The 27,898-nt window shown below is 44.8% G+C and overlaps 1 protein-coding gene and 1 non-coding gene across 5 annotated transcripts in view; one reads left to right on the plus strand and one right to left on the minus strand.

Moving 5' to 3' along the window:
- The first annotated feature begins 471 nt into the window (after nt 1-471).
- CDK12 (cyclin dependent kinase 12) overlaps nt 472-27,898 on the plus strand; it is an 82,077-nt gene continuing 54,650 nt past the window's right edge. For 2 of the 4 annotated variants that reach the window (XM_039476817.2, XM_039476819.2), the window contains exons 1-2: nt 473-2,159; nt 10,904-11,791. In XM_039476817.2, the coding sequence (XP_039332751.2) occupies nt 1,114-2,159; nt 10,904-11,791 (1,934 nt within the window). In that variant the 5' untranslated portion in view covers nt 473-1,113. Of the gene's footprint in view, nt 2,160-10,903; nt 11,792-27,898 lie in introns of all 4 variants that reach the window. The other 2 variants (XM_074388694.1, XM_039476818.2) reach the window with 2 other exon arrangements.
- On the minus strand, nt 24,119-24,221 carry LOC120367000 (U6 spliceosomal RNA). Its single transcript, XR_005581505.1, has one exon. It is a non-coding gene; the product is annotated as a U6 spliceosomal RNA (small nuclear RNA).

Raw genomic sequence — 27,898 nt, forward strand, 5'->3', positions numbered from 1 at the left:
AAATACGAAAATTAGCCGGCCTTTGTGGCGGGCTCCAGTAATTTCAGCTACTCGGGACTGAAGCAAGAGAATCGCTTGAACCTGGGAGGCGGAGGTTGCAGTGAGCTGCGATCGCGCCATTGCACTCCAGCCTGGGCGTCAGAGCGAGATTCTGTCACAAAAAAAAAAAAAAAAAAAGTCATCCTGGTAGTTAAAAGACTTGTTAAAAAGGATGCTAAAATTAGTTTGTCACGGAGCCTGGGTGTGTTTGTTTAACGAGTTATCGATAAAGCTTTGATTTAAAAAAAAAAAAAAAAACCACTCGGTTTGTTCCGTTTCAATAAAGCTTTGCTCAAATGGGGAAGCGAGAGCTAATCGCGAGAGTCAAGAGAGTCGCGTTTCTTGTTCGGGACGTGATCTCGCGTTGTTTGATGAAGCAGCGGAGTGAGGTGAAAGCGTAGCACGAAACATCGCGAGAGGCTACTGGACTCTCGCGACGATTTCTGGGATTGCCCCTCCCCCCCTCCAAGTACCGTTTCGGTTTAATCTAGTGTGTGACTGAGTCTGTGAGGGAGCGAGTGTGTGTGTGTGTATGTGTGTGTGTGTGTGGTGTGGGGGTGAGACGGAGGCAAGAAAGGGGGCTCCTTCAGGAGCGAGGGACAAAGGGGGCGTAAGGCACCTAGGCCGCGGGACCCCGGCGACAGGAAGCCGCCCTGAGCCGGGCTACCGGGTAGGGGAAGGGCCCGCGTAGTCCTCGCAGGGCCCCAGAGCCGGAGTCGGCCTCACAGCCCCGGGCCATCGGCTTCTCACTTCCTCGACCTCCCCGGCTCCCGGGCCCGAGGAGTGGCTCGGCGGGGCGAAAAAAGGACACAGACTTGAGCCGGCTCCCGGTTGTCTCGCAACTCCACTGCTGAGGAACTCTCATTTCTTCCCTCGCTCCTTCACCCCCCCACCTCATGTAGGAGGGTGCTGAGGCGTCGGGAGGGAGGAGGAGCCTGGGCCACCGTCCCTGCCCTCCCCACCCGCTTCCCGGGGCGCTTCGGTGGGCGTGGAGTCGGGGTTGGGGGGGTGGGTGGGGGTTGCTTTTTGGAGTGCTGGGGAACTTTTTCCCTTCTTCAGTTCAGGGGAAGGGGAATGCCCAATTCAGAGAGACATGGGGGCAAGAAGGACGGGAGTGGAGGAGCTTCTGGAACTTTGCAGCCGTCATCGGGAGGCGGCAGCTCTAACAGCAGAGAGCGTCACCGCTTGGTGTCGAAGCACAAGCGGCATAAGTCCAAGCACTCCAAAGACATGGGGTTGGTGACCCCCGAAGCAGCATCCTTGGGTACAGTTATCAAACCTTTGGTGGAGTATGATGATATCAGCTCTGATTCCGACACCTTCTCCGATGACATGGCCTTCAAACTAGACAGAAGGGAGAACGACGAACGTCGTGGATCAGATCGGAGCGACCGCCTGCACAAACATCGTCACCACCAGCACCGGCGTTCCCGGGACTTACTGAAAGCTAAACAGACCGAAAAAGAAAAAAGCCAGGAAGTCTCCAGCAAGTCGGGATCGATGAAGGACCGGATATCAGGAAGTTCAAAGCGTTCGAATGAGGAAACTGATGACTATGGGAAGGCACAGGTAGCCAAAAGCAGCAGCAAGGAATCCAGGTCATCCAAGCTCCACAAGGAGAAGACCAGGAAAGAACGGGAGCTGAAGTCTGGGCACAAAGACCGGAGTAAAAGTCATCGAAAAAGGGAAACACCCAAAAGTTACAAAACAGTGGACAGCCCAAAACGGAGATCCAGGAGCCCCCACAGGAAGTGGTCTGATAGCTCCAAACAAGATGATAGCCCCTCGGGAGCTTCTTATGGCCAAGATTATGACCTTAGTCCCCCAAGATCTCATACCTCGAGCAATTATGACTCCTACAAGAAAAGTCCTGGAAGTACCTCGAGAAGGCAGTCGATCAGCCCCCCTTACAAGGAGCCTTCGGCCTACCAGTCCAGCACCCGGTCACCGAGCCCCTACAGTAGGCGGCAGAGATCTGTGAGTCCCTATAGCAGGAGACGGTCGTCCAGCTACGAAAGAAGTGGCTCTTATAGCGGGCGATCGCCCAGTCCCTATGGTCGAAGGCGGTCCAGCAGCCCTTTCCTGAGCAAGCGATCTCTGAGTCGAAGTCCACTCCCCAGGTGAGCTATTTGTCTAACTGTCCTTCCTCATTTAGGGTGGGTTGTGAGGAATTGGCATTCAGCGTGCTAACGTTGTGTGGAAGCCCCCAGTGTTCATCATTGGACTAGAACACTTTGCTGTCAGCTAGTCATTCCAGTGTGTGAGTCTGCCTCCCCTTAACCCAGAATTTGAAAAGTGAAGAGTGCATAGGCCTCAAACCACTAAAGGTAGGTAGTTCCAGTGGTGGGGTCTTCAGTTGTAAGCTTCTGAGTGAGAAACGTCAAAGGCTTCTGCTTAGTGAGTGCATGGAGTTGATAATAGTTCTCAAAGCATATCTAGCTATTTCTGTTGCTTAGTTTTAAATTTTTTAAAAATTACATTGGTATTAGTGCTTTAGACTCTGTGGGACCTGGTTGAAGACTTAAGAAATTACAAAGTTTCATTTGGGAACTTAATTGCCTAGGTTATCCTATTTGTCTTGTCCACTGAGTCCCCAAACCTGTACATTTATTCATTTCCTACTTGGCACTGTTTTAATAATTACAAAATATTCCTGTCTTTTAATTGATGTTTTAGTGGAAATTCAGCTGATTAGTCTATTATTCTTTTGATGGCATAACCTGTCAGAAATTGGTTCCAAGGACAATTTGGTTTTCTTTACAGCATCATCACTGACCTACCTTGTGACTGCTGACAATTTTCAACCTTTCTCTAAAACACATGGTCATAATGCCTTCTTTCTATTTTTTCGAGAAGGCATGCTAGTTTGAAATTTTGTGAATTATCTGGAAAACTGTTCTTGTTCCTAGGTAAAGAGATGTACCTCCTTTGTGGCCTCACCTCTGTTCACAAAAGCAGAACGTGGGCTTTAGTTAGACCTTTGGAATCCTAATGTTGCTTTGTGGGCTTTAGCGAATGAATTAATTTCTCCATGCCTAAGTTGCTTCAAGTGTAAAATGGGAATAATAAAGACCTATTTTTAAGGGTTGTTATTAAATTAGTCAATTTGAAGTGCGTAGCACAGTGCCTTGTACATAATACCACTCAGTAAACTATGAGTAAGGATAATGTTGAACATTAATAGAGAAATTGTGATAACTTGAAAAAAATCCATGTATGGCTTTTTTTTTTTTTTGAGACGGCGTCTTGCTCTATTGCCAGGATGGAGCCCAGTGGTGCAGTCTCAGCTCACTGCAACCTCCGCCTCTCGGGTTCAAATGATTCTTCTGCCTCAGCCTCCCAAGTAGCTGGGACTACAGGCATGTGACAAACACCCGGCTAATTTTTGTATACATATATTTTTCTTTATAGACAGGGTTTCACCATGATGGTCAGGCTGGTCTTGAACTCCCAACCTCAGGTAATCCACCTGCCTTGGCCTCCAAAGTGCTTGGATTACGGGCATGAGCCACCACGCCCGGCTAATTTTCGTATTTTTAGTAGAGACAGGGTTTCACCATGTTGACCAGGATGGTCTTGATCTCTTGATCTCGTGATCTACCTGCCTCGGCTTCCCAAAGTGCTGGGATTACAGGCGTGAACCACCGTGCCCGGCTGACTTTTTTTTTTTTAAAGACAGGATCTTGCTATGTTGCCTAGGCTGGAGTGCAGTGGCATCATCTTGGCTCACCGCAGCCTTGAGCTCTTAGGCTCAAGCAGTCCACCCACCTCAGCTTCCTGAGTAGCTGGGATTGCAGGCACATGCCACCATGCCTGGCTAATTTTTTTTTTTGGTAGAGACTGGGTTTTGCCCCATTACCCAGGCTGGTCTTGAACTCCTGAGCTCAAGTGATCCTCCCGCCCCCCAAAATGCTGGGGTTACAGGCCACCATGCCTGGGTCATGCATGGCTTTTGTATTTCAGTATAATTTTTGCTGACTTGAAGTTATAATTATTCATAAACTGGTATGAATACATCAAGCTACAGAGTGTCCCTAGCTGTCAGGGGCTAAAATTCTTAATATTTTCTCCTCCATTTTATTTTATTATTTAATTTTTTTCTTTTTTTGAGACAAGGTTTTACCCTTGTTGCCCGGGCTGGAGTGCAATGGCATGATCTCGGCTCCCTGCGCCTCCCAGGTTCAAGTGTTTCTCCTGCTTCAGCCTCATGAATAGCTGGGATTACAGGTGTGCGCTACCACACCCAACTCATTTTTGAATTTTTAGTAGAGGCAGGGTTTCACTATGTTGGCCAGGCTGGTCTTGAACTCCTGACCTCATTTGATCTACCTGCCTTGGCCTCCCAGAGTGTTGGGATTACAGGCGTGAGCCACCGTGCCTGGCCTTTCCTCCATTTTATTATGAGAAATTTTTAAGCACAGAAAGGTTCAAAGAATTGTAGTGAGCCGGGCGCGGTGGCTCAAGCCTGTAATCCCAGCACTTTGGGAGGCCGAGGCGGGTGGATCACGAGGTCGAGAGATCGAGACCATCCTGGTCAACATAGTGAAACCCCGGCTCTACTAAAAATACAAAAAACTAGCTGGGTGTGGTGGTGCGTGCCTGTAATCCCAGCTACTTAGGAGGCTGAGGCAGGAGAATTGCCTGAGCCCAGGAGGCGGAGGTTGCGGTGAGCCGAGATTGTGCCATTGCACTCCAGCCTGGGTAACAAGAGCGAAACTCCGTCTCAAAAAAAAAAAAAAAAAAAAAGAATTATAGTGAACACCCAGATATCTAACATGTAGATTTTTTGATAAAAATTTGCCATAAATAGGCTGGGCAGCATAGTGAGGCCCCCTTCACTACAGAAAAAAATAAAAGAAAATTATCTGGGCATGGTGGTGCACATCTGTAGACCCCACTGCCTGGGAGGCTGAGTTGGGAGGATCGCTTGAGCCTGGGAAGTCAAGGCTGTAGTGAGCTGTGATCATGCCATTGCACTCTAGCCTGAGCAACAGAGTGACACCCTCTCTCAAAAAAAAAAACAAACAATTGGGGCGGGAGTGGTGGCTCATGCCTATAATCCTAGAACTTTGGGAGACTGAGGCGGATGGATCACGAGGTCAGAAATTCGAGATCAGCCTGGCAATATGGTGAAACTCATTCTCTACTAAAAATATAAAAAATTAGCCAGGTGTGGTGGCGTACACCTATAGTTCCAACTACTTGGGAGGCTGAGGCACGAGAATGGGTTGAACCCCGGAGGCAGAGGTTGCAGTGAGCCAAGATTCCACCATTGCACTCCAGCCTACATGACAGAGTGAGACTCTGTCTTTTCTCAGAGTCTCACTCTGTCGCCAGGTGCCAGTCTGGAGTGCAGTGGCGTGATCTTGGCTCACTGCAACCTCTGCCTCCTGAGTTCAAGCAGTTCTCCTGCCTCAGCTTCCGGAGTAGCTGGGACTACAGGCGCACCCCTCCACAGCCAGCTAATTATATATTTTCAGTAGAGACGAAGTTTCACCATGTTGGCCAGGATGGTCTCGATCTCTTGACCTTGTGATCCACCCGCCTTGGCCTCCCAAAGTGCTGGGATTACAGGCATGAGCCACAGTGTCCAGCCTGAGACTCTGTCTTTAAAAAAAATGCTATGTATTTTGTCATCTATCTCTCCATTCATCTTTTTTTTTTTTTTTTCATTTATCTCAAAGTAAGTTGCAGGTATCAGTATACTTCATTCTTTTTTTTTTTTTTTTTTTCGAGACGGAGTTTCACTCTTGTTACCCAGGCTGGAGTGCAATGGCGCGATCTCGGCTCACCGCAACCTCCGCCTCCTGGATTCAGGCAATTCTCCTGCCTCAGCCTCCTGAGTAGCTGGGATTACAGGCACGCGCCACCATGCCCAGCTAATTTTTTTTGTATTTTTAGTAGAGACGGGGTTTCACCATGTTGACCAGGTTGGTCTCGATCTCTCGACCTTGTGATCCACCCGCCTCGGCCTCCCAAAGTGCTGGGATTACAGGCTTGAGCCACCGCGCCCGGCTCAGTATACTTCATTCTAAACATGTTAACATGTTTACCATTAGCTGGATTTGCATTTCTTTTTGGAGGGGTGAGGAGTAAAATTTACATATGGTAAAATGACTAAGTCGTAAGTGTAGCATTTATTTGTAAAGCTGCTTAGTTTTTTTTGTTTCTGAGACAGAGTCATGTTCTGTCATCCAGGTTGGAGTATAGTGGCATGATTTTGGCTCACTGCAAACTCCTTCTCTCAGGTTCAAGCGTTTCTCCTGCCTCAGCCTCCTGAGTAGGTGGGATTACAGGTACCTGCAATCATGCCTGGTGAATTTTTGTATTTTTTTAGTAGAGAGGAGATTTCACCATGTTGGCCAGGTTGGTCTCAATTGCCTGACCTCAGGTGATGTGATCCACCTGCCTCCCACAGTGCTGGGATTATAGACGTGAGCCACTATACCTGCCCAAGCTGCTTAGTTTTTTAAGGAAGCCTAAAAAGTATTCTCAGAATATTTTCTTTCTTTTTTTTTTTTGAGATGGAGTTTGTTACCCAGGCTGGAGTGCAATGGCGCGATCTCAGCTCACCACAACCTCCACCTCCTGGGTTCAGGTAATTCTCCTGCCTCAGCCTCCTGAGTAGCTGGGATTACAGGCACGCGCCACCATGCCCAGCTAATTTTTTTGTATTTTTAGTAGAGACGGGGTTTCACCATGTTGACCAGGATGGTCTCGATCTCTTGACCTCGTGATCCACCCGCCTCAGCCTCCCAAAGTGCTGGGATTACAGGCTTGAGCCACCGCGCCCGGCCTTTTATTTCTTAATAGAGTAGTTCATAAAGGCTGTAAAAATTGTTCACTGTCGTAGGGCATGGGAATACAGAAGTGTGCAAAGGCTAAAACGCTAAAAGGAGTTTCAGTAAAAACTGCTTCTTTCCAGAGATTCCTTTTGGATTCTTAGAGAAAACAGCATATCTCAGGTTCTTTTTTAAGAGTAGAGGAGGCAGGCCGGGCATGGTGGCTCACGCCTGTAATCCAAGCACTTTGGAGGCCAGGGCGGGCAGATCACCTGAGGTCGGGAGTTCAAGACCAGCCTGACCAACATGGTGAAACCCTGTCTTTTTTTTAAAAAAAAAAAAAAAAAAAAAAAAAAAAAAAAAGAGTAGAGGAGGCTGGGCAAGGTGGCCCATGCCTGTAATCCCAGCCCTTTGGAGGCCAGGGCACGTCGAGGTCAGGAGTTCTCGACCAGCCTGGCCAACACAGTGAAACCTCATCTCTTTTTTTTTTTTTTTTTTTTTGAGACGGAGTTTCGCTCTTGTTACCCAGGCTGGAGTGCAATGGCGCGATCTCGGCTCACCACAACCTCCGCCTCCTGGGTTCAGGCAATTCTCCTGCCTCAGCCTCATGAGTAGCTGGGATTACAGGCACATGCCACCATGCCCAGCTAACTTTTTGTATTTTTAGTAGAGACGGGGTTTCACCATGTTGACCAGGATGGTCTTGATCTCTCGACCTCGTGATCCACCCGCCTCGGCCTCCCAAAGTGCTGGGATTACAGGCTTGAGCCACCGCGCCCGGCTGTGAAACCTCATCTCTACGAAAAATACAAAAATTAGCCGGGCATGGTGGCACGTGCCTATAGTCCTAGCTACTCAGGAGGCTGAGGTAGGAGAATTGCTTGAATCCGGGAGGCAGAGGTTGTAGTGAGCCAAGGTCTTGCCACTGCACTCTAGCCTGGGCAACAGAGTGACAGTCTGTCTCAGGAAAAAAAAAAAAAAGGTGTAGTGTCTCACACCTGTAATCCCAGCGCTTTGGGAGGCCGCGGCAGGCGGATCACCTGAGGTCAGGAGTTGGAGACCAGCTTGACCAATATGGAGAAACCCCGTCTCTACTAAAAATACAAAATTAGCTGGATGTGGCAGTGCATGCCTGTAATTCCAGCTCCTTCAGAGGCTGAGGCAGAATTGCTTGATCCTGGAGACAGAGGTTGCAGTGAATGGAAATCACACCATCACATTGTAGTCTGGGCAACAAGAGCGAAACTCCCATCTCAAAAAAACAAAAAAAAAACAAAAAAAAACCAACAACAAAAAACAAAACTCTACTTACATAATTTAAACTAATCAGTAATTTAGTAATGGTGAAATTAAGTCTATAAAAAATTGGAGACACAATATGGTACTGTAGGATGCAAATATAAACATTATATAGTGTTCCCAGAGACACATACATGCTTTTAGTTGGCTTATAGAGAGCATTATGTGTTTGTGTGCATTACATGTTTTTATTGATTGAAATTCTAAACAGCACACAAATTTTGTAGAGTCAAAGTAGAGGAACATACAGATACCTTCTATGATATTCTCTGTGTTTTTTTTCCTTGGAAAACAGTCGAAATGAAATAAGCAACATCATTTTACAAGGCTGAAATGCTTTGGCAGAAATGCAGTGTCTTTGCATCCACCTAATTAGCAATGATTAATAGTAGCAATTTCATTTCAAATGAGTGGAACCTAACTTAATTCGGGGAGTCGGGGAGATGCATTTGTTTTTGAAGACATTTCTTTCTCTGTGTTGTAAAAAGGATATGATCTAAGAAGACACATTACTTATTGCTGCCTGTGTTTTCCTACTTGTCTACTCCTCCCCTTTCTTCTAGAAGAGTGAACTTGGAACTTAAATGTAGCATTTGTATCACTAAAAATACCACAAGTATATGGCCATCCAAATCTCCTACTAACAGTAGACTTCTGTCAGAAATTGAAGAGTTTCTAACAGACTTCCTTAAGAAGATTTGGTCATGCTGACTAAAAAAACAGTAGTTTGTGGTACTTGGTAGCTAGCTAGCATTAGTGTTTTGTGGTACTTGGTAGCTAGCTACCACATTTTCCCTGGGATAGAGATGTTGCCTATCTTAGCTATAATTCAAGCAATGAAAACCTCTTGTTTCAGCCAAGTATATACAGGAGGAATATTTGTTTCCTTAAGGGTAAGTGGATATTTGGGTAATTGTCAGTACCTTTCAGTATCTTATGTCCTCATGTTCATGTTTTGTGTTACTGTTTTTCAGTTTTATTGATTCCAGTAATTTTATAGTTTAATTTTTGGAAGCTAACTTGCAAAAAGCAGCATAGGTAAAAGAAAATAATTGGTGCTATTATGAAGCATATATCCCTGCATCCAGTTTCCCCTATTACGCAAGTTGTTTCCCTTACACATGTATGTTGTTTTGAAACATTTTGGTTCATGTCAGTCTTACTGTATGTTAGTCTTACCATATCCCCCTGATCAAAGATACAGGGAGATATTGATGATCTAGAATAGAAGCAATTTGTTTTAGACCACTGGGAAAATTTTGTTTTGTCCAATTATGCTTTTAATGTTTTTATTTTTATTTTTTATTTTTCTTACGTTGAAGCTTCAGCAGATTAGGCTTTAGTAAAATGTCAAAAAAATTAATGAGAGTTTGGTTCAGCTTAAAATGATCTGCCCCATAGATTCCCAGATTTTATTTCCAAAGCCTTCTTTAAGAAGAAAATTAATTGAAAATGCAATAATACTTTGCCTTATGAGTTTTAAAAAAGCCAATTGGAAATCGTTTTATATTAAAGATATCAGGAGCCCTTATGTTTTTGAAGAGTTCTAACAAGTTATTTTGGTAAAACATTTTCTGCACTTCATTTGTTTTGTAAATCCTAAGTCTTATGTGTTGGAAATTTGTTTAGTACTTTTTTTTTAAACTTTACATCTTTATTATAAACTGAAGATGCAAGGAACAACATACTTTTCTGGGATCTGCCAGTTAAATAGCTCTCTGGTTAACAAATTTAGGTTTTGGTGAAGGATGCTTGTTGTTTGTAACTTTCTGATGGATATAACCTACCTTTACTGTGGAGTATTACTACTTTATCCTGTTTTCACTTTATCAAAGGTTAAAATCAAAATTCTGAAAGTAATCATTGTGAATATGGCTATTTTTCTTCTTTTTCTTTTTTTTTTCTCTTTCTGGCTATTTCTTTTCTAATGTGTGAAAAAAATAGTGACCCATCTTTTTTCAGTTGAATAAGTTAAGTAGTGGATAATTTTATTGTTAATATGATAGAGATATGTTTTCATGTAGGATTTAGTTCATTCTAATCTATTTTTTAAGTGAACTTAATTTTTTTTAGAGTAGTTTTAGATTTACAGAAAAATTGTGAAGATAGTACAAAAAATTCTCTTATATCCCTACATCCAGTTCCCCCATTGTTAACATCTTACATTAATGTGGTACAGTTGTTACAGTTAAGAACCAATATTGATACATAATTGTAAACTGGAGTCCATACTTTTTTTTTTTTTTTTTGAGACGGAGTTTCACTCTTGTTACCCAGGCTGGAGTGCAGTGGCGCGATCTCGGCTCACTGCAACCTCCGCCTCCTGGGTTCAGGCAATTCTGCCTCAGCCTCCTGAGTAGCTGGGATTACAGGCACGCACCACCATGCCCAGCTAATTTTTTGTATTTTTAGTAGAGACCGGGTTTCACCATGTTGACCAAGGATGGTCTCGATCTCTTGACCTCGTGATCCACCCGTCTCAGCCTCCCAAAGTGCTGGGATTACAGGCTTGAGCCACCGCGCCCGGCCAGGAGTCCATACTTTATTTAGATTTACTTAGTCTACCTAATGTCCATTTTTTTTTTCCAGGATTTTACGATCCCATCTTACATTTAGCTCTGTCTTGGGTGCCCCTTAATTGGGCTGGTTTCTTGGCCCAATCTAAGGCTTAATTTATTTTAAGATTGATAAGTTACCGTTCTTCATAGTTTGTTTTGTTGATCTGTTTTCCTCCATATACTACTGTAGTCTATTCATTTTAAACTGCCTTTTTATTTTTCCAGTAGGAAATCCATGAAGTCCAGAAGTAGAAGTCCTGCATATTCAAGACATTCATCTTCTCATAGTAAAAAGAAGAGATCCAGTTCACGCAGTCGTCATTCCAGTATCTCACCTGTCAGGCTTCCACTGAATTCGAGTCTGGGAGCTGAACTCAGTAGGAAAAAGAAGGAAAGAGCAGCTGCTGCTGCAGCAGCAAAAATGGATGGAAAGGAATCCAAGGGTTCACCAGTATTTTTGCCTAGAAAAGAGAACAGTTCAGTAGAGGCTAAGGATTCAGGTTTGGAGTCTAAAAAGTTACCCAGAAGTGTAAAATTGGAAAAATCTGCCCCAGATACTGAACTGGTGAATGTAACACATCTAAACACAGAGGTAAAAAATTCTTTAGATACAGGGAAAGTAAAGTTGGATGAGAACTCTGAGAAGCATCCTGTTCTTAAAGATTTGAAAGCACAGGGAACAAGAGACTCTAAACCCATAGCATTGAAAGAGGAAGTTGTTACTCCAAAGGAGACAGAAACATCAGAAAAGGAGACCCCTCCACCTCTCCCCACAATTACTTCTCCCCCACCCCCTCTACCAACTACCACCCCTCCACCTCAGACTCCCCCTTTGCCACCTTTGCCTCCAGTACCAGCTCTTCCACAGCAACCACCTCTGCCTCCTTCTCAACCAAGATTTAGTCAGGTTCCTTCTTCCAGTACTTCAGCTTTGCCCCCTTCTACTCACTCAAGGACATCTGCTGTGTCCTCTCAGGCAAATTCTCAGCCCCCTGTGCAGGTTTCTGTGAAGACTCAAGTATCTGTAACAGCTGCTATTCCACACCTGAAAACTTCAACGTTGCCTCCACTTCCCCTCCCTCCCTTATTACCTGGAGATGATGACATGGATAGGTAAGTCCTATAGTGAACTGGAAAAAATTAACCACCTTGATCTAAACATAAAGTATTTTCATGCTTTTATGAACCGGAAATGCCTTTGATGTTTTCAGTAGGAACCTCTGTATTTATGACATTATTACTTGGGAAGAGAGAATAAGAATTTGAGACCTGGTTAACTCATTTTATCATTAAGTTTATTTTTTTTTAATTTCAAGACATAGTCTTGCTTTGTTGGCCACGCTGGAGTGCCGTGGCGGAATCTTGGGTTACTGTAACTTCTGCCTCCTGGATTCAAGCAAATCTCCCGAGTCAGCCTCACGAGTAGCAGGGACTACAGCCATGCAAAACCATGCCTGGCTAATTTTTAAATTTTTAATAGAGAAGGGGTTTTGCTGTGTTGCCCAGGCTGGTCTTGAACTCCTGACCTCAAGTGATTTTCCCACCTTGGCCTCCGAAAGTACTGGGATTATAGGCGTGAGCCATCACCCCTAGCCTAAGTTTATTGATAATGCTAATTTTTTTTTCCTTTTTTTTTGAGACGGAGTTTCGCTCTTGTTACCCAGGCTGGAGTGCAATGGCGCGATCTTGGCTCACTGCAACCTCCGCCTCCTGGGTTCAGGCAATTCTCCTGCCTCAGCCTCCTGAGTAGCTGGGATTACAGGCACGTGCCACCATGCCCAGCTAATTTTTTTGTATTTTTAGTAGAGACGGGGTTTCACCATGTTGACCAGGATGGTCTCGATCTCTCAACCTCGTGATCCACCCGCTTCGGCCTACCAAAGTTCTGGGATTACAGGCTTGAGCCACCGCACCCGGCTTTTTTCATTTTTTGAGACGGAATTTGGCTCTTGTTACCCAGGCTGGAGTGCAATGGTGCGATCTTGGCTCATCACAACCTCTGCTTCCTGGGTTCAAGCAATTCTCCTGCTTCAGCCTCCCGAGTAGCTGGGATTACAGGTGTGTGCCACCATGCCCAGCTAATTTTTTGTATTTTTAGTAGAGACGGGGTTTCACCATTTTGACCAGGATGGTCTCGATCTCTTGACCTCATGATCCACCTGCCTTGGCCTCCCAAAGTGCGAGGATTTTAGGCGTGAGCCACCGTGACTGTCCTAATTTTTTTTTTTTTTTTGAGATGGAATTTCACTCTTGTTGCCCAGGCTGGAATGCAATGGCGCGATCTTGACTAATCACAGCTTCTGCCTTCTGGGTTCAAGGATCATCCTGCCTCAGCCTCCTGAGTAGCTGGGATTACAGGCATGCACCACCACACCTCACTAATTTTGTATTTTTAGTAGGGTCAGAGTTTCTCCATGTTGGTCAGGCTGATCTTGAACTCCTGACCTCAGGTGATCCGCCCGCCTCATCCTTCCACAGTGCTGGGATTATAGGTATGAGCCACTGTGCTTGGCCTTTGAAATTTGAAAAAGAATCAATAGAGTTTTTCCCTTAAATTTTTGTTGAAAGTATTAATACCTCTAGAAAAATTAAAAGAATAATAGGCTGGGTGCAGTGGCTCACACCTGTAATCCCAGTACTTTGGAAGGCTGAGGCTGGTGAATTACCTGAGGGCAGAAGTTCGAGATCAGCCTGGCCAACATGGTAAAACCCTGTCTCTACTAAAAGTACAAAAATTAGCGGGGCGTGGTGGCGGGCATCTATTCCCAGCTACTTGAGAGGCTGAGGCGGGAGAATGGCTTCAACCCAGAAGACTGAGGTTGTAGTAAGCCAAGATCGCATATTGCCATATTTGCTTTAACTGTGGTTTTCATGACACTTTTAAATAGTTCAGCATGTCTCTTTTAATAATAATATTATTCTATATAATCACAAGATCTTCATCACCCTGAAAAATTTAGCATTGACTTAATAATATCAATAGTCATATAAATAACATTCTATCAGTAATGATAGTATTTAACCAAATAGTTCCAGTAGCTCCCAAAATGTATTATTGTTTACAATTGGAATTCAGAATAACTCACAGAATGTCATTTATAGCTAGGTTTTTTTTTTTTTTTTTCCTGATCCAGGGTCCAAACCAGGTTTATTTTGAAAGGGGCTGTTTTTTTGTTTTTTTTTTTTAAAAAAAAACAAAACAAAACTATTCCGGCCATGCACTGTGGTGCATGCCTGTAATCCCAGTACTTTGGGAGCCGGAGGTGGGCAGATAACAAGGTCAGGAGATTGAGACCATCCTGGCCAACATGGTGAAATGCTGTCTCTACTAAAAATACAAAAAAATTAGCTGGGCGCCGTGGCACATGCCTATAGTCACAGCTACTTGGGAGGCTGAGGCAGGAGAATTGCTTGAACCAAGGAGGCGGAGATTGCAGTGAGCTGAGATTGCGCCACTGCACTGCAGCCTGGGCGATGGTGCGCAACTCTGTCTCAAAAAAAAAATTTCGTAAAAAGTAAAAGAATAGTATGTTTCCATAAAAAGTAAAAGAACGATATGTAAAGTCTTTGCTAATTAGAATATAATTCACAATGGGATGATGGGAAGAGTTTTAATGAGTCCTCTGAATATTGAGAACTGCAATGACTATGAAGCATGAATCTTATTTTATAGAAGCCATTAACAAAAATATTTCTTTAAGCCTGGGCTTGGTGGCTCATGCCTGTAATTCCAGGACTCTGGAAAGCTGACGTAGGCGGATCACTTGAGGCCAGGAGTTCAAGATAAGCCTGGCCAACATGGTGGAACCCCATCTCTACTAAAAATACAAAAAATTAGACGGGCATGATGATGGGCGCCTGTAATCCCAGCTACTCAGGAGACTGAGGTGGGAGGATCACTTGAACTCAGGAGGTGGAGGCTGCAGTGAGCTGAGGTCATGCCACTGCACTCCAGCCTGAGTGACAGAGTGAGACTACGTCTCAAAAATATATATTTCCTCCCAGCACTTTGGGAGGCCGAGGTGGGTGTATCACGAGGTCAAGAAATTGAGACCATCCTGGTCAACAAGGTGAAACCCCGTCTCTACTAAAAATACAAAAATTAGCTGGGCATGGTGGTGCGTGCCTATAGTCCCAGCTATTCGGGAGGCTGAGGCAGGAGAATTGCTTGAACCCAGGAGGCGGAGGTTGCGGTGAGCTGAGATCGTGCCATTGGACTCCAGCCTGGGTAACAAGAGTGAAACTCTGTCTCAAAAAAAAAAAAAAAAAAAAAAAAATATATATATATATATATATATATATATGTATATTTTCTGGGCCAGTTGCGATAGCTCACGCCTATAATCCCAGCACTTTGAGAGGCCTAGGCAGGCATATCACGAGGTCGGGAGTTCCAGACCAGCCTGGCCAACATGGTGAAACCCTGTCTCTACTAAAAACACAAAAAATTGGTGGTACGTGCCTGTAGTCCTAGCTATTCGGGTGGCTGAGGCAGGAGAATCACTTTAACCCAGGAGGCAGAGGTCTCAGTGAGTGGAGATCATGCCATTGCATTCCAGTCTGGGCGACAGAGCAAGACTCCATCTAAAAAATACATGATATATACACATACATATATACGTATATACACACACACATGTATATTAAAAATACATATACACATACATGTGTATATATGTATATATGTATACACATAAATATATACACATTATTAAATATATACACATATATACATATACACACGTGTATATTAAAAATACATATAAAATATACACGTGTGTATATGTGTATGTGTATATATGTATTTTTAATATACATGTATATGTGTATATTTTAAGCATACATATGTGTGTATATTTTTATATGTGCATATATGCACATATATATTATATATGCATATATATTTTATATACACTTGTATGTGTATATATATTTTTTATATATGCATGTGTGTCTGTGTGTATATGTATGTATGTATTTAATATTTTGACAGCACCAGTTAGGCAAGTACCACCAAACAAACTTGCTTTAGCAGTGACAGGTGATGGCCTGGCCAACATGGTAGAACCTCATCTCTACCAAAAAAAGATCTTTGTGTTATGGTTTGCTTATTCTACTGAGATACTGTGCTTTTCTCTGGGATGTGAATTGAATTCTATTGAAACAAACTTTTCATTGTAAGCACAAAATTAAGTGCCACTGACTGATCTTGCATCCTAGTCTAATTCCCAAGCCTCCCTTCCTTTCAAGGTGATACTGGTAATTTTATTTTATTTCTTTGAGACAGGATTTGGCTCTGTCCCCCAGGCTGGAGTGCCGTGGTGTGATATAGGCTCATGGCAACCTCTGCCCCCCAGCCTCAAGCGATCCTTCCATCTCAGCCTCCTGACTAGCTGGGATTACAGGTGTGCGCTACCACAACTGGCTAATTTTTTTTTTTTTTTTTTGAAACAGAGTCTTGCTCTTTCTCCAGGTTGGAGTGCAGTGACGTGATCTGGGCTCACTGCAAACTCCACCTCCTGGGTTGAAGCAATTCTCCTGCCTCAGCCTCCCCAGTTACTGGGATTACAGGCGTGCACCACCATGCCCAGCTAATTTTTGTATTTTTATCAGAGACGGGGTTTCACCATATTGGTCAGGATGGTCTCAGTCTCTCTTTTTTTTTTTTGAGATGGAGTTTCGCTCTTATTACCCAGGCTGGAGTGCAATGGCGAGATCTCGGCTTACCGCAACCTCTGCCTCCTGGGTTCAGGGGCAATTCTCCTGCCTCAGCCTCCTGAGTAGCTGGGATTACAGGCACGCGCCACCATGCCCAGCTAATTTTTTGTATTTCTAGTAGAGACGGGGTTTCACCATGTTGACCAGGATGGTCTCGATCTTTTGACCTTGTGATCCATCCGCCTCTGCCTCCCAAAGTGCTGGGATTACAGGTATGAGCCACTGTGCCCAGCCACACCTAGCTAATTTTTAAATTTTTTTGTAGAGATGAGGTTTCCTCATCTTGCTCAGGCTGATCTCAAACTCCTGGACTCAAGTGATCTGTTTGACTTGGCCTTCCAAAGTGTTGGGATTACAGCCATGAGCCACCACTCCCGCCCAGTATTGGTAATTTGAATGATGATACATTTCAGCCCTCTGAGTACGAAAGTATGTTCTTTCTTTTCTTTTCTTTTTTTTTGGGATCGAATTTTGCTCTTGTTGTTCAGGCTGTAGTGCAGTGGCACAATCTTGGCTCACCGCAACCTCTGCCTCCCAGGTTCAAGCAGTTGTTCTGCCTCAGCCTCCCGAGTAGCTGGGATTACAGACCTGTGCTACCACGCCTGGCTAATTTTGTATTTTTAGTAGAGAGGAGGTTTCTCCATGTTGGTTCTTGAACTGCTGACCTCAGGTGATCCAACTGCTTCGGCCTCCCAAAGTTCTGGGATTACAGGTGTGAGCTACTGTGCCTGGCCGAAAGTTCTTTCATGTTTACCCTCTGTTCTTTTACAGAAGATGCAAATGGAAAGGGGGAGATAAACTATTTTTCTTTCTTTCTTTCTTTCGTTTTCTCTCTCTCTCTCTCTCTCTCTCTCTCTCTCTGTCTCTCTCTTTCTTTCTTATTGCTGCTCTGAGAAGGGAGATAAACTATTTTAAGGAATGGCTCCATCACTATTTATAGTAACAAATATGATTTGTTTGTTTGTTTTTTGGATGGGCAGACTGCCAAAATCTGATTTTAAAGAAAATTTCCCCATGCTCTTTCTAATGTTAATAGGTATGTATGGACTGAGCTTTGTGGCTGTAATCCCAGCATTTTGGGAGGTCAAGGTGGGAGGATTGTTTAAGGCCAGAAGTTCAAGGCCAGCCTGGACAATAATGTTGTGAGACCCCATCTTTATGAAACATTTAAAAATTAGCTGGATGTGGTGGCAGGTACTTGTAGTCCTAGCTACTTGGAAGGCTGAGGCAGGAGGATCACTTGAGTCCAGGAGTTCAAGGCTGCAGTGAACTATGATAGGGCTGCTATACTCCAGCCTGGGTGAAAGAGACCCTATTTCTAAAAAAGAAAAAAAAAATTTAATTAAAAAGTAATAAATTCTGTCACATGATGAAAATTACAGAGGAGAAAAACAGAGCCTGAAAGTTATGTGGAAGAATTAATTTGAGGTCCACAATATACTTTTCATAGATAAAAACCATATTTTTATAGTTTTTGTTGGAAAAGGAAATAGCTGAGCATTATCCAAAGAGACTCTACTCTAGCCCTTTAGCTACAGGAAGCTCATTTCAATACTTGTTTGCATAGTGGCTAGAATATTAAGGTGGCTAAGAATCTTGATTTTTTTTTTTTTTCACTTCAGAAGAATGTTTAGGAAACAAAAAGAATATGGTGGTGGTTTTTTTTTTTTGTGTGTGATGGAGTCTTGCTCTGTTGCCAGGCTGGAGTGCTGTGGCTTAATCTTGGCTCACTGCAACCTCTGCCTCCTGGCTTTAAGTGATTCTTCTGCCTCAGCCTCCTGAGTAGCTTGGGTTACAGGCGCCTGCCACCATGGCTGGCTATTTTTTTTGTGTTTTTAGTAGAGACAGGATTTCACCTTGTTGGCCAGGCTGTTCTCAAACTCCTGACCTCAAGTGATCTGCCTGCCTCAGCCTCCCAAAGTGCTGAGATTACAGGCATGAGCCACTGCGCCCTGCCTAATTATTGTTTTTTTTTTTTTTTTTTTTTTGTATTTTTAGTAGAGACGGAGTTTCACCATGTTGATCAGGATGGTCTCGATCTCTTGACCTCGTGATCCACCTGCCTCGGCCTCCCAAAGTGCTGGGATTACAGGTTTGAGCCACCGCGCCCGGCCACTATTTGTATTTTTTGAGATGGGATTTTGCTCTTGTCGCCCTGGCTGGATTGCAGTGGCACGATCTTGGCTACAACCTCTGCTTCCTGCATTCAAGCATTTCTGCCTCAGCCTCCCAAGTAGCCGGGATTATTGGCACGTGCCACCACACCCAGCTAATTTTGTATTTTTAGTAGTGACGGGGTTTCACCATGTTGGCCAGGCTGATCACGAACTCTTGACCTCAGGTGATCTGCCTTCCTTGACCCCTCAATATACAGAGATTTCAGGTGTGAACCACCATGTCCCCCTATTTTTTTTTTTAGACAAGAGTTTCGTTCTTGTTACCCAGGCTGGAGTGCAATGGCACGATCTCGGCTCACCGCAACCTCCGCCTCCTGGGTTCAGGCAATTCTCCTGTCTCAGCTTCCTGAGTAGCTGGGATTACAGGCACGCGCCACCATGCCCAGCTAATTTTTAGTATTTTTAGTAGAGACGGGGTTTCACCATGTTGACCAGGATGGTCTCGATCTCTTGACCTCGTGATCCACCCGCCTCGGCCTCCCAAAGTGCTGGGATTACAGGCTTGAGCCACCGCGCCCGGCCCTACTGTTTTTAATTGAGATAGAGTCTCGCTCTGTTGCCCATGCTGGAGTGCCGTGATGTGATCTTGGCTCACTGCAATGTCTGCCTCCCAGGTTCAAGTGATTCCCCTGCCTCAGTCTCCCAGGTAGCTGGGATTACAGGCACACACCACCGCTCCTGGCTAATTTTTGGTATTTAATAGAGACAGGGTTTCACCACATGGGCAAGGATGGTCTTGAACTCCTGACCTTAGGTGGTCCACCTCCATTGGCCTCCCAAAGTGCAGGCATTAGAAGGATGAGCCACAGCACCCAGCCCTAGACATGATTATTATCAGTTTTCTACATATTAATAAATAACTAAGGGTGAAAAATGGAAATAGCCTAGGTTCTGTGGCTGGCTCCTGTAATCTCAGTCATTAGGAAGGCCAAGGCAGGAGGATTGCTTGAGCCCAGGAGTTTGAGACCAGTCTAGGCAACATGGCAAGACGCTGTTTCTACCAAAAAAAAAAAAAAATTTAGGCATGATAGCTTGCACCTGTCATCTCAGCTACTTTGGAGACTGAGGTGAGAATCACTTGAGCCTGGAAGATGGAAGCTACAGTGAGCCATGAATGCACCACTGCACTCTAGCCTGTATTTCAGTGAGATGTTGTATCAAAAAAGGAGAGGATGTCTTCCATTATCAATTTTGTTGTTTCATTTTAAATTCAAGATGTATTTCTGTTTCTGTTGTGTATGTGTGTGTTTGTGTGTTTGTGTGCACTGCTATGTACCAGCTGCTCCATATCCATGTACCAGCTGCTCACTATGTTTGACATGAAAAGTAATTTTTACGTAGGAAAGCTTTTTAGAAACAAACTGAAAACTTGTGTAAGGAACTCACTTACATTCTCTATTTTATCTTCTCTGACTTACACATCTTTTTATTACTTACAGTATCTTTTTTTCTTTAATTTTTTTTTTTTTTTTTGAGACAGAGTTTTGCTCTTGTTACCCAGGCTGGAGTGCAATGGCGCCATCTCGGCTCACTGCAACCTCCGCCTCCTGGGTTCAGGCAATTCTCCTGCCTCAGCCTCCTGAGTAGCTGGGATTACAGGCACGTGCCACCATGCCCAGCTAATTTTTTGTATTTTTAGTAGAGACAGGGTTTCACCATGTTGACCAGGATGGTCTCGATCTCTCAACCGCGTGATCCACCCGCCTCGGCCTCCCAAAGTGCTGGAATTACAGGCTTGAGCCACCGCGCCCGGCCTAATTTTTTTTTTTTTTTTGAGACGGAGTTTCGCTCTTGTTACCCAGGCTGGAGTGCAATGGCGCGATCTCAGCTCACCGCAACCTCCGCCTCCTGGGCTCAGGCAATTCTTCTGCCTCAGCCTCCTGAGTAACTGGGATTACAGGCACGCGCCACCACGCCCAGCTAGTTTTTTGTATTTTTAGTAGAGATGGGGTTTCACCATGTTGACCAGGATGGTCTCCATCTCTCGACCTCGTGATCCACCCGCCTTGGCCTCCCAAAGTGCTGGGATTACAGGCTTGAGCCACCGCGCCCGGCCTAATTTTTTTTTTTTTTTTTTTTGAGACGGAGTTTCGCTCTTGTTACCCAGGCTGGAGTACAATGGCGCGATCTTGGCTCACTGCAACCTCCGCCTCCTGGGTTCAGTCAATTCTCCTGCCACAGCCTCCTGAGTAGCTGGGATCACAGGCACGCGCCACCATGCCCAGCTAATTTTTTTGTATTTTTAGTAGAGACGGGGTTTCACCATGTTGACCAGGATGGTCTCGATCTCTTGACCTCGTGATCCACCTGCCTCGGCCTCCCAAAGTGCTGGGATTACAGGCTTGAGCCACCGCACCCGCCTCCTAATTTTTTTTTATTTTCACAGAACAATTAGGATACTTATGGTACCTTATAGATGGAATACAGAATGCGGTTAGTAAACATTGGTTATTTGAATTGATGGAGCCAGAGTCAGGGCTTGTGTGAATGACAGTGGACATGTAAGAGATATCAGTGTGCACATAAAGAACATAAAGCTTATATTAGAGGATTTGTTTGTTGTTTTTGTCCAAGACAGAGTCTTGCTGTGTTGCCCAGGCTGGAGTGCAGTGGCATGATCTGGGCTCAGTGTAATCACTGACTCCTGGGATCAAGCGATTTTCCTGCCTCAGCCTCCGAAGTAGCTATGACAACAGGCACCTGCCATCATGCCCAGCTAATTTTGGATTTTTAGTAGAGTCAGGGATTTCCCATGTTGACCAGGCTGGTGTCAAACTTCTAACCTCAGATGATCCATCTGCCTTGGCCTCCCAAAGTGTTGAGAATAGAGATGGTGAGCCACGCTCCCTGCCTTTTTTTTTTTTTTTTTTTTTTTTAAAGACAGTTTCACTCTTGTTACCCAGGCTGGAGTGCAATGGTGGGATCTTGGCTCACTGCAACCTCCACCTCCTGGGTTCAGGCAATTCTCCTGCCTCAGCCTCCCGAGCAGCTGGGATTACAGGCACGTGCCACCATGCCCAGTTAATTTTTTTGTATTTTTAGTAGAGACTGGGTTTTACCATGTTGACCAGGATGGTCTCGATCTCTTGACCTCGCGATCCACCTGCCTTGGCCTCCCAAAGTGCTGGGATTACAGGCGTGAGCCACCGTGCCTGGCTTTTTTTTTTTTTTTTTTTTTTTTGAGCCGGAGTTTCGCTCTTGTTACCCAGGCTGGAGTCCAATGGCACGATCTTGGCTCACCGCAACCTCCGCCTCCTGGGTTCAAGCAATTCTCCTGCCTCAGCCTCCCGAGTAGCTGGGACTACAGGCGCGTGCCACCATGCCCAGCTAATTTTTGTATTTTTAGTAGAGATGGGGTTTCACCTTGTTGACAAGGATGGTCTCGATCTCTTGACCTCGTGATCCACCTGCCTCGGCCTCCCAAAGTGCTGGGATTATAGGCGTGAGCCACCATTTTTTGTTTTGTTTTGTTTTGAGGCAGAGTTTCTCTCTTGTTACCCAGGCTGGAGTACAATGGCTCGAACTCAGCTAATTACAACCTCCACTTCCTTGGTTCAAGCAGTTCTCCTCCCTTAGCTGCCGAACTGGGACTGTAGTCAGCCGCCACCATGCTCAGCTAATTTTTGTGTTTTTTACTAGAGACAGGGTTTTACCACATTGACCATGCTGATGGCAAACTCCTGACCTCAAGTTATCCATTCGCCTTGGCCTCCCAAAGTTGTGGGATTACAGGTGTGAGCCACAGTGCCTGACCCTAGAGGATTTAGTGTCATTTTGGGAAAAGAATGAAACTTTTTTTCTTTTTTGAGATGGACTCTGGCTCTGTCGCCCAGGCTGGAGTGCAAGTGGTATGATCTTGGCTCACTGCAACCTCTGACTCCTGGGTTCAAGTGATTCTCCTACCTCAGCCTCCTGAGTAGCTGGGATTACAGGCAGGTGCCACTATGCCCTGCTAATTTTTTGTATTTTTAGTAGATGCAGAGTTTCACTGTGTTAGCCAGGAGGGTCTTGATCTCCTGACCTTGGCCTCCCAAAGGGTTGGGATTACAGGCGTGAGCCATTGCACCTGGCTTTTTTTTCTTTTTTCTTTTTTTTTTTTTGAGACGGAGTTTCGCTCTTGTTACCCAGGCTGGAGTGCAATGGCGCGATCTCGGCTCGCCGCAACCTCCGCCTCCTGGGTTCAGGCAATTCTCCTGCCTCAGCCTCCTGAGTAGCTGGGATTACAGGCACGCGCCACCATGCCCAGCTAATTTTTTGTATTTTTAGTAGAGACGGGGTTTCACTATGTTGACCGGGATGGTCTCGATCTCTTGACCTCATGATCCACCCGCCTCGGCCTCCCAAAGTGCTGGGATTACAGGCGTGAGCCACCGCGCCCGGCCGTTTTTTCTTTTTTTTTTTGAGACAGAGTCTCACTCTGTCACCTGTGCTGGAGTGCAGTAGTGTGATCTTGCCTCACTTTGAGTCCCAAGTGATTTTCCTGCCTCAGCCTCCCAAGTAGCTGGGATTACAGGCATATGCCACCACAACCGGCTAATTTTTTTTTTTTTTTTAGACGTTGTTTGGCTCTTGTTGCCCAGGCTGGAGTGCAGTGGTATGATCTCAGTTCACTGCAACCTCTGCCTCCTGGGTTCAAGCAGTTTACCTGCCTCAGCCTCCCAAGTAGCTGAGATTCCAGCTAATTATTTTGTAATGTTTAGTAGAGACAGGATTTCACCATGTTGGCCATGCTGGTCTCAAACTCTTGACCTCAAGTGATCCACCCGCCTTGGCCTCCCAAAGTGCTGAGATTACAGGTGTAAGCCATGCACCTGGCTGAAACTTTACTTTCAAAACATCTATTTTAAGTAGGAGTATACTAGCTCAGGTGTCAAATGCAAGAATGAATTTAGCTAATGTTATTTCAAAATTCTTTCTTGTGGTTTACAATTCTTGATTTCAAGAAGCAAGACAGCCCATGTCCAACATAGTACCATCTGCATGACCATAGCTATTAATGGATATATTCCTGCCTTAAGTAGATCATCTGTGTGCTCTTAAAAATTTCAGTTAACCACATACAATTTTTAAAGTCTGATTTTCTTCTTTTTTTTTTGAGACAGAAGCACACTGTCACCCAGGCTGGCATGATCTTGGCTCACCGCATTCTCCACCTCCTGGGCTCAGGCAATCCTGCCTCAGCCTTCTGAATAGCTGGGACTACAAGCACATGCCACCACACTTGGCTGTTTTTTTTACATTTTTGGTAGAGACCAAGTTTCGCTATGTTTCACAGACTGGTCTCAAACTCCTGAGCTCAAGCAATCTGCCCACCTTGGCCTCCCAAAGTGCTGGGATTACACATGTGAACCACCGCACCCAGCCCTTCTGTTTTTTTTTTTCTGATAGCTTTATTTCGAGTTTACTGAACTTCAAGGGAGTCTGCGTCATTTTTAAAGGCTGTAGCTCTAAAAGTTCAGGAAACTCCAAATGAACCAGGATTTTGCTAGTAAAATGCAATGCTTGGTTTTCATTTTTTATGTACTTAACTAAACTTTTTTTTAAAAAAAATAGGGAACACTTCACGAATTATGTCATCTTTTTTAGGGGCCATGTTATTCTTTTCTGTTTTGTTCCTGTTTTAGTGTATGGGATGCTGAAGTGAGCACTCAACTAAAAAAAAAATTTTTTTTAAATGTATATATATGCAATTTTATTCTTGTTCTTTTGAGGCAAAGTCTCTGTCCCACAGGCTGGAGTGCAGTGATACAAGAGCTCGGCTAACTGCAACCTACACCTCGCAGGTTCAAGCAGTTCTCCTGCCTCAACTTCCCAGGTAGCTGGGATTACAGGTGTCTGCCACCATGCCCAGCTGATTTTTTTTTTTTTTTTTTGAGACGGAGTTTCGCTCTTGTTACCCAAGCTGGAGTGCAATGGCGCGATCTCGGCTCACCGCAACCTCTGCCTCCTGGGTTCAGGCAATTCTCCTGTCTCAACCTCCTGAGTAGCTGGGATTACAGGCACGCACCACCATGCCCAGCTAATGTTTTGTATTTTTAGTAGAGACAGGGTTTCACCTTGTTGACCAGGATGGTCTCGATCTCTTGCCCTCGTGATCCACCTGCCTCGGCCTCCCAAAGTGCTGGGATTACAGGCTTGAGCCACTGCGCCCGGCAATTTTTTTTTTTTTTGAGATGGAATCTCACATTGTTGCTGGGGCTGGAGTGCAGTGACACGATCTTGGTTCATTGCAACCTCCGCCTCTGGGTTCAAGTGTTTCTCCTGCCTCAGCCTCCCCAGTAGCCTGGATTATAGGTGCCCACCATCATGCCCAGCTAATTTTTTTGTATTTTTAGTGGAGACAGGGTCGCACCATCTTTGCCAGACTGGTCTTGAATTCCTGACCTCGTGATTCACCCACCTCGGCCTCCCAAAGTGCTGGGATTACAGACATGAGCCACTGTGCCTGGCTGTGACTTTTCAAGTAAATGACTGTATGTATAGCATCTGCTCCTCTCCTATGTTAGACTCACTTGGCACATACCACATGTCCTCAGTCTTTTTTTTTTTTTTTTTAAAAGATGGGGTTTCACCATGATGGCCAGGCTGGTCTTGAACTCCTGACCTCAGGTGATCCACCCACCTTGGCCTCCCAAAGTGCTAGGATTACAGGCATGAGCCACTGCGCCCGGCCCTCCTCAGTCTTTTGTAATACTTAAGTGTCCTATGCTAAAGGCCATAATGTTAAGCATTGTAGTTTTGAGGTTGTGATTAAATTTTCTGGGGTTTTGGTAAATTGGAATTTGTTGAAACAGGATTTTACTTCTATTCAAATTGTATATCCTGAACTGGTAGGACATAGCCTGTCACACACTCATTCTGTCTTGAAATAAACATGCTAAAAATGTAATATTTTAGAAGCAGTATACATTTTTCATACAGGTTCAAGATCCCTAATCTAAAAATCTAAAATCTAGAAATCCTCCAAAATCTGGAACATTTTGAGTGCTCACTTCAGCATCCTAAAGGAAATGCTCATTGGAGCATTTCAGTATTTAAATTTTTGCATTGAGTATCTTCAACCAGTATAATGCAAATAATTCAACATCTAAAACAATCCAGAATTTGATTTTTTTTTTTTGGAGATTAAGTCTTGCTCTTTGACCAGACTGGAGTGCAGTGGTGTGATCCTGGCTTACTGCAACCTCCATATCCTCGGTTCAAGCGATTCTCCTGCTTCAGCCTCCCAAGTAGCTGAGATTACAGGCACGCATCACCATGCACAACTAATTTTTTTGTGTTTTTAGTAGAGATGATGTTTCACCATGTTGGCCAGGATAGCCTCCATCTCTTGACCTTGTGATCCACCCACCTCAGCCTCCCAAAGTGCTGGGATTATAGGTGTGAGCCACCACACCCAGCCACAATCCAAATTTTTTTTTTTTTTTTTTTTTTTGAGACGGAGTTTCGCTCTTGTTACCCAGGCTGGAGTGCAATGGCGTGATCTCAGCTCACCACAACCTCCGCCTCCTGGGTTCAAGCAATTCTCCTGCCTCAGCCTCCTGAGTAGCTGGGATTTACAGGCACGTGCCACCATGCCCAGCTAATTTTTTTTTTTGTATTTTTAGTAGAGACGGGGTTTCACCATGTCGACCAGGATGGTCTCGATCTCTCGACTTCGTGATCCACCCGCCTCGGCCTCCCAAAGTGCTGGGATTACAGGCTTGAGCCACCGCACCCGGCCACAATCCAAAATTTGAATTACTCTGGTTTGAGGCATTTTGGATAAGGAAATACCTAACTGTATTAGCAAATTCTATTTGAGCTCATAAAGTAAACATTGGAGAAAACAAAACCTAAATATGAAGCATAGACTGACTGGGCAAGGTGACTGATGCCTGTAATCCCAGCACTTTAGGAGGCCAAGGCAGGAGGATTGTTTCAGGTAGGAGTTTGAGACTAGCCTGGCATCCCATTTTTTTTTTTTTTTTTTGAGACGGTGTCTCACTGTGTCGCCAAGCTGGAGTGCAGTGGTGCGATCTTGGTTCACTGCCATCTCTGCCTCCCATGTTGAAGTGATTCCCCTGCTTCAGCCTCCAAGTAGCTGCAACTACAGGTGTGCACCCCACACTGGGCTTTTGTGTGTGTGTGTGTGTGTGTGTGTGTGTGTGTGTTTTAGTAGAGACACTGGTTTCACCATGTTGGATAGCATGGTGTTGATCTCCTGACCTTGTGATCCATCCACCCCAGCCTCCCAAATTGCTGGGATTATAGGTGTGGGCCACCTCGCCCAGCTCCCATCTCTTAAAAAAAAATTAGCCAGCTGTGGTGGTGTGTACCTGTAGTCTCAGCAACTGGGAATGTTGTGATGGGCCTTGAGCCTTGAGGCTGCGGTGAGCCATCATTGCACCACTGCACTCCAACTTGGATAACAGAGCAAGATTCTGTGTCCAAACAAACAGACATAAAAACTATAGACTGAATTAATTTAAAATGATGATGAGATAATTAAAATACCTTAATTTTTTTTTCTTTTTTTCTTTTCTTTTTTTTTTTTTGAGACAGTATCTTGCCCTGTTGCTCAGGCTAGAGTATGGGGGGGTGATCTTGGCTCACTGCAACCTCTGTCCCTTGGGTTCCAGTGATTCTCCTTTCTTCTTAGCCTCCCAAGTAGGTGGGATTACAGGTGTGCACCCCTATGCCCAGCTAGTTTTTGTAGTTTTAGTAGGGGTGGTTTCACCTTGTTGGACAGGCTGGTCTCGAACTCCTGACTTCAGGTGATCTGTCCACGTTGGCCTCCCAAACTGCTGGGATTACAGGCATGAGCCATTGCATCTGATTTCATTTTTTTTTTTTTTTTTTTTTTTTTTTTTGGAGAGAGAGTTTCACTCTTGTTACCCAGGCTGGAGTGCAATGGCGCGATCTCGGCTCACTGCAACCTCCGCCTCCTGGGCTCAGGCAATTCTCCTGCCTCAGCCTCCTAAGTAGCTGGGATTACAGGCACGCGCCACCACGCCCAGCTAGTTTTTTGTATTTTTAGTAGAGACGGGATTTCACCATGTTGACCAGGATGGTCTCGATCTCTCGACCTCGTGATCCACCTGCCTTGGCCTCCCAAAGTGCTGGGATTACAGGCTTGAGCCACCGCGCCTGGATTTTTTTTTTTTTTTTTTTTTGAGACGGAGTTTCGCTCTTGTTACCCAGGCTGGAGTGCAATGGCGCGATCTCGGCTCACCGCAACCTCCGCCTCCTGGGTTCAGGCAATTCTCCTGCCTCAGCCTCCTGAGTAGCTGGGATTACAGGCACGTGCCACCATGCCCAGCTAATTTTTTGTATTTTTAGTAGA

Source organism: Saimiri boliviensis, chromosome 17, assembly GCF_048565385.1.
Source record: "Saimiri boliviensis isolate mSaiBol1 chromosome 17, mSaiBol1.pri, whole genome shotgun sequence".
Taxonomy (NCBI): Eukaryota; Metazoa; Chordata; class Mammalia; order Primates; family Cebidae; genus Saimiri; species Saimiri boliviensis.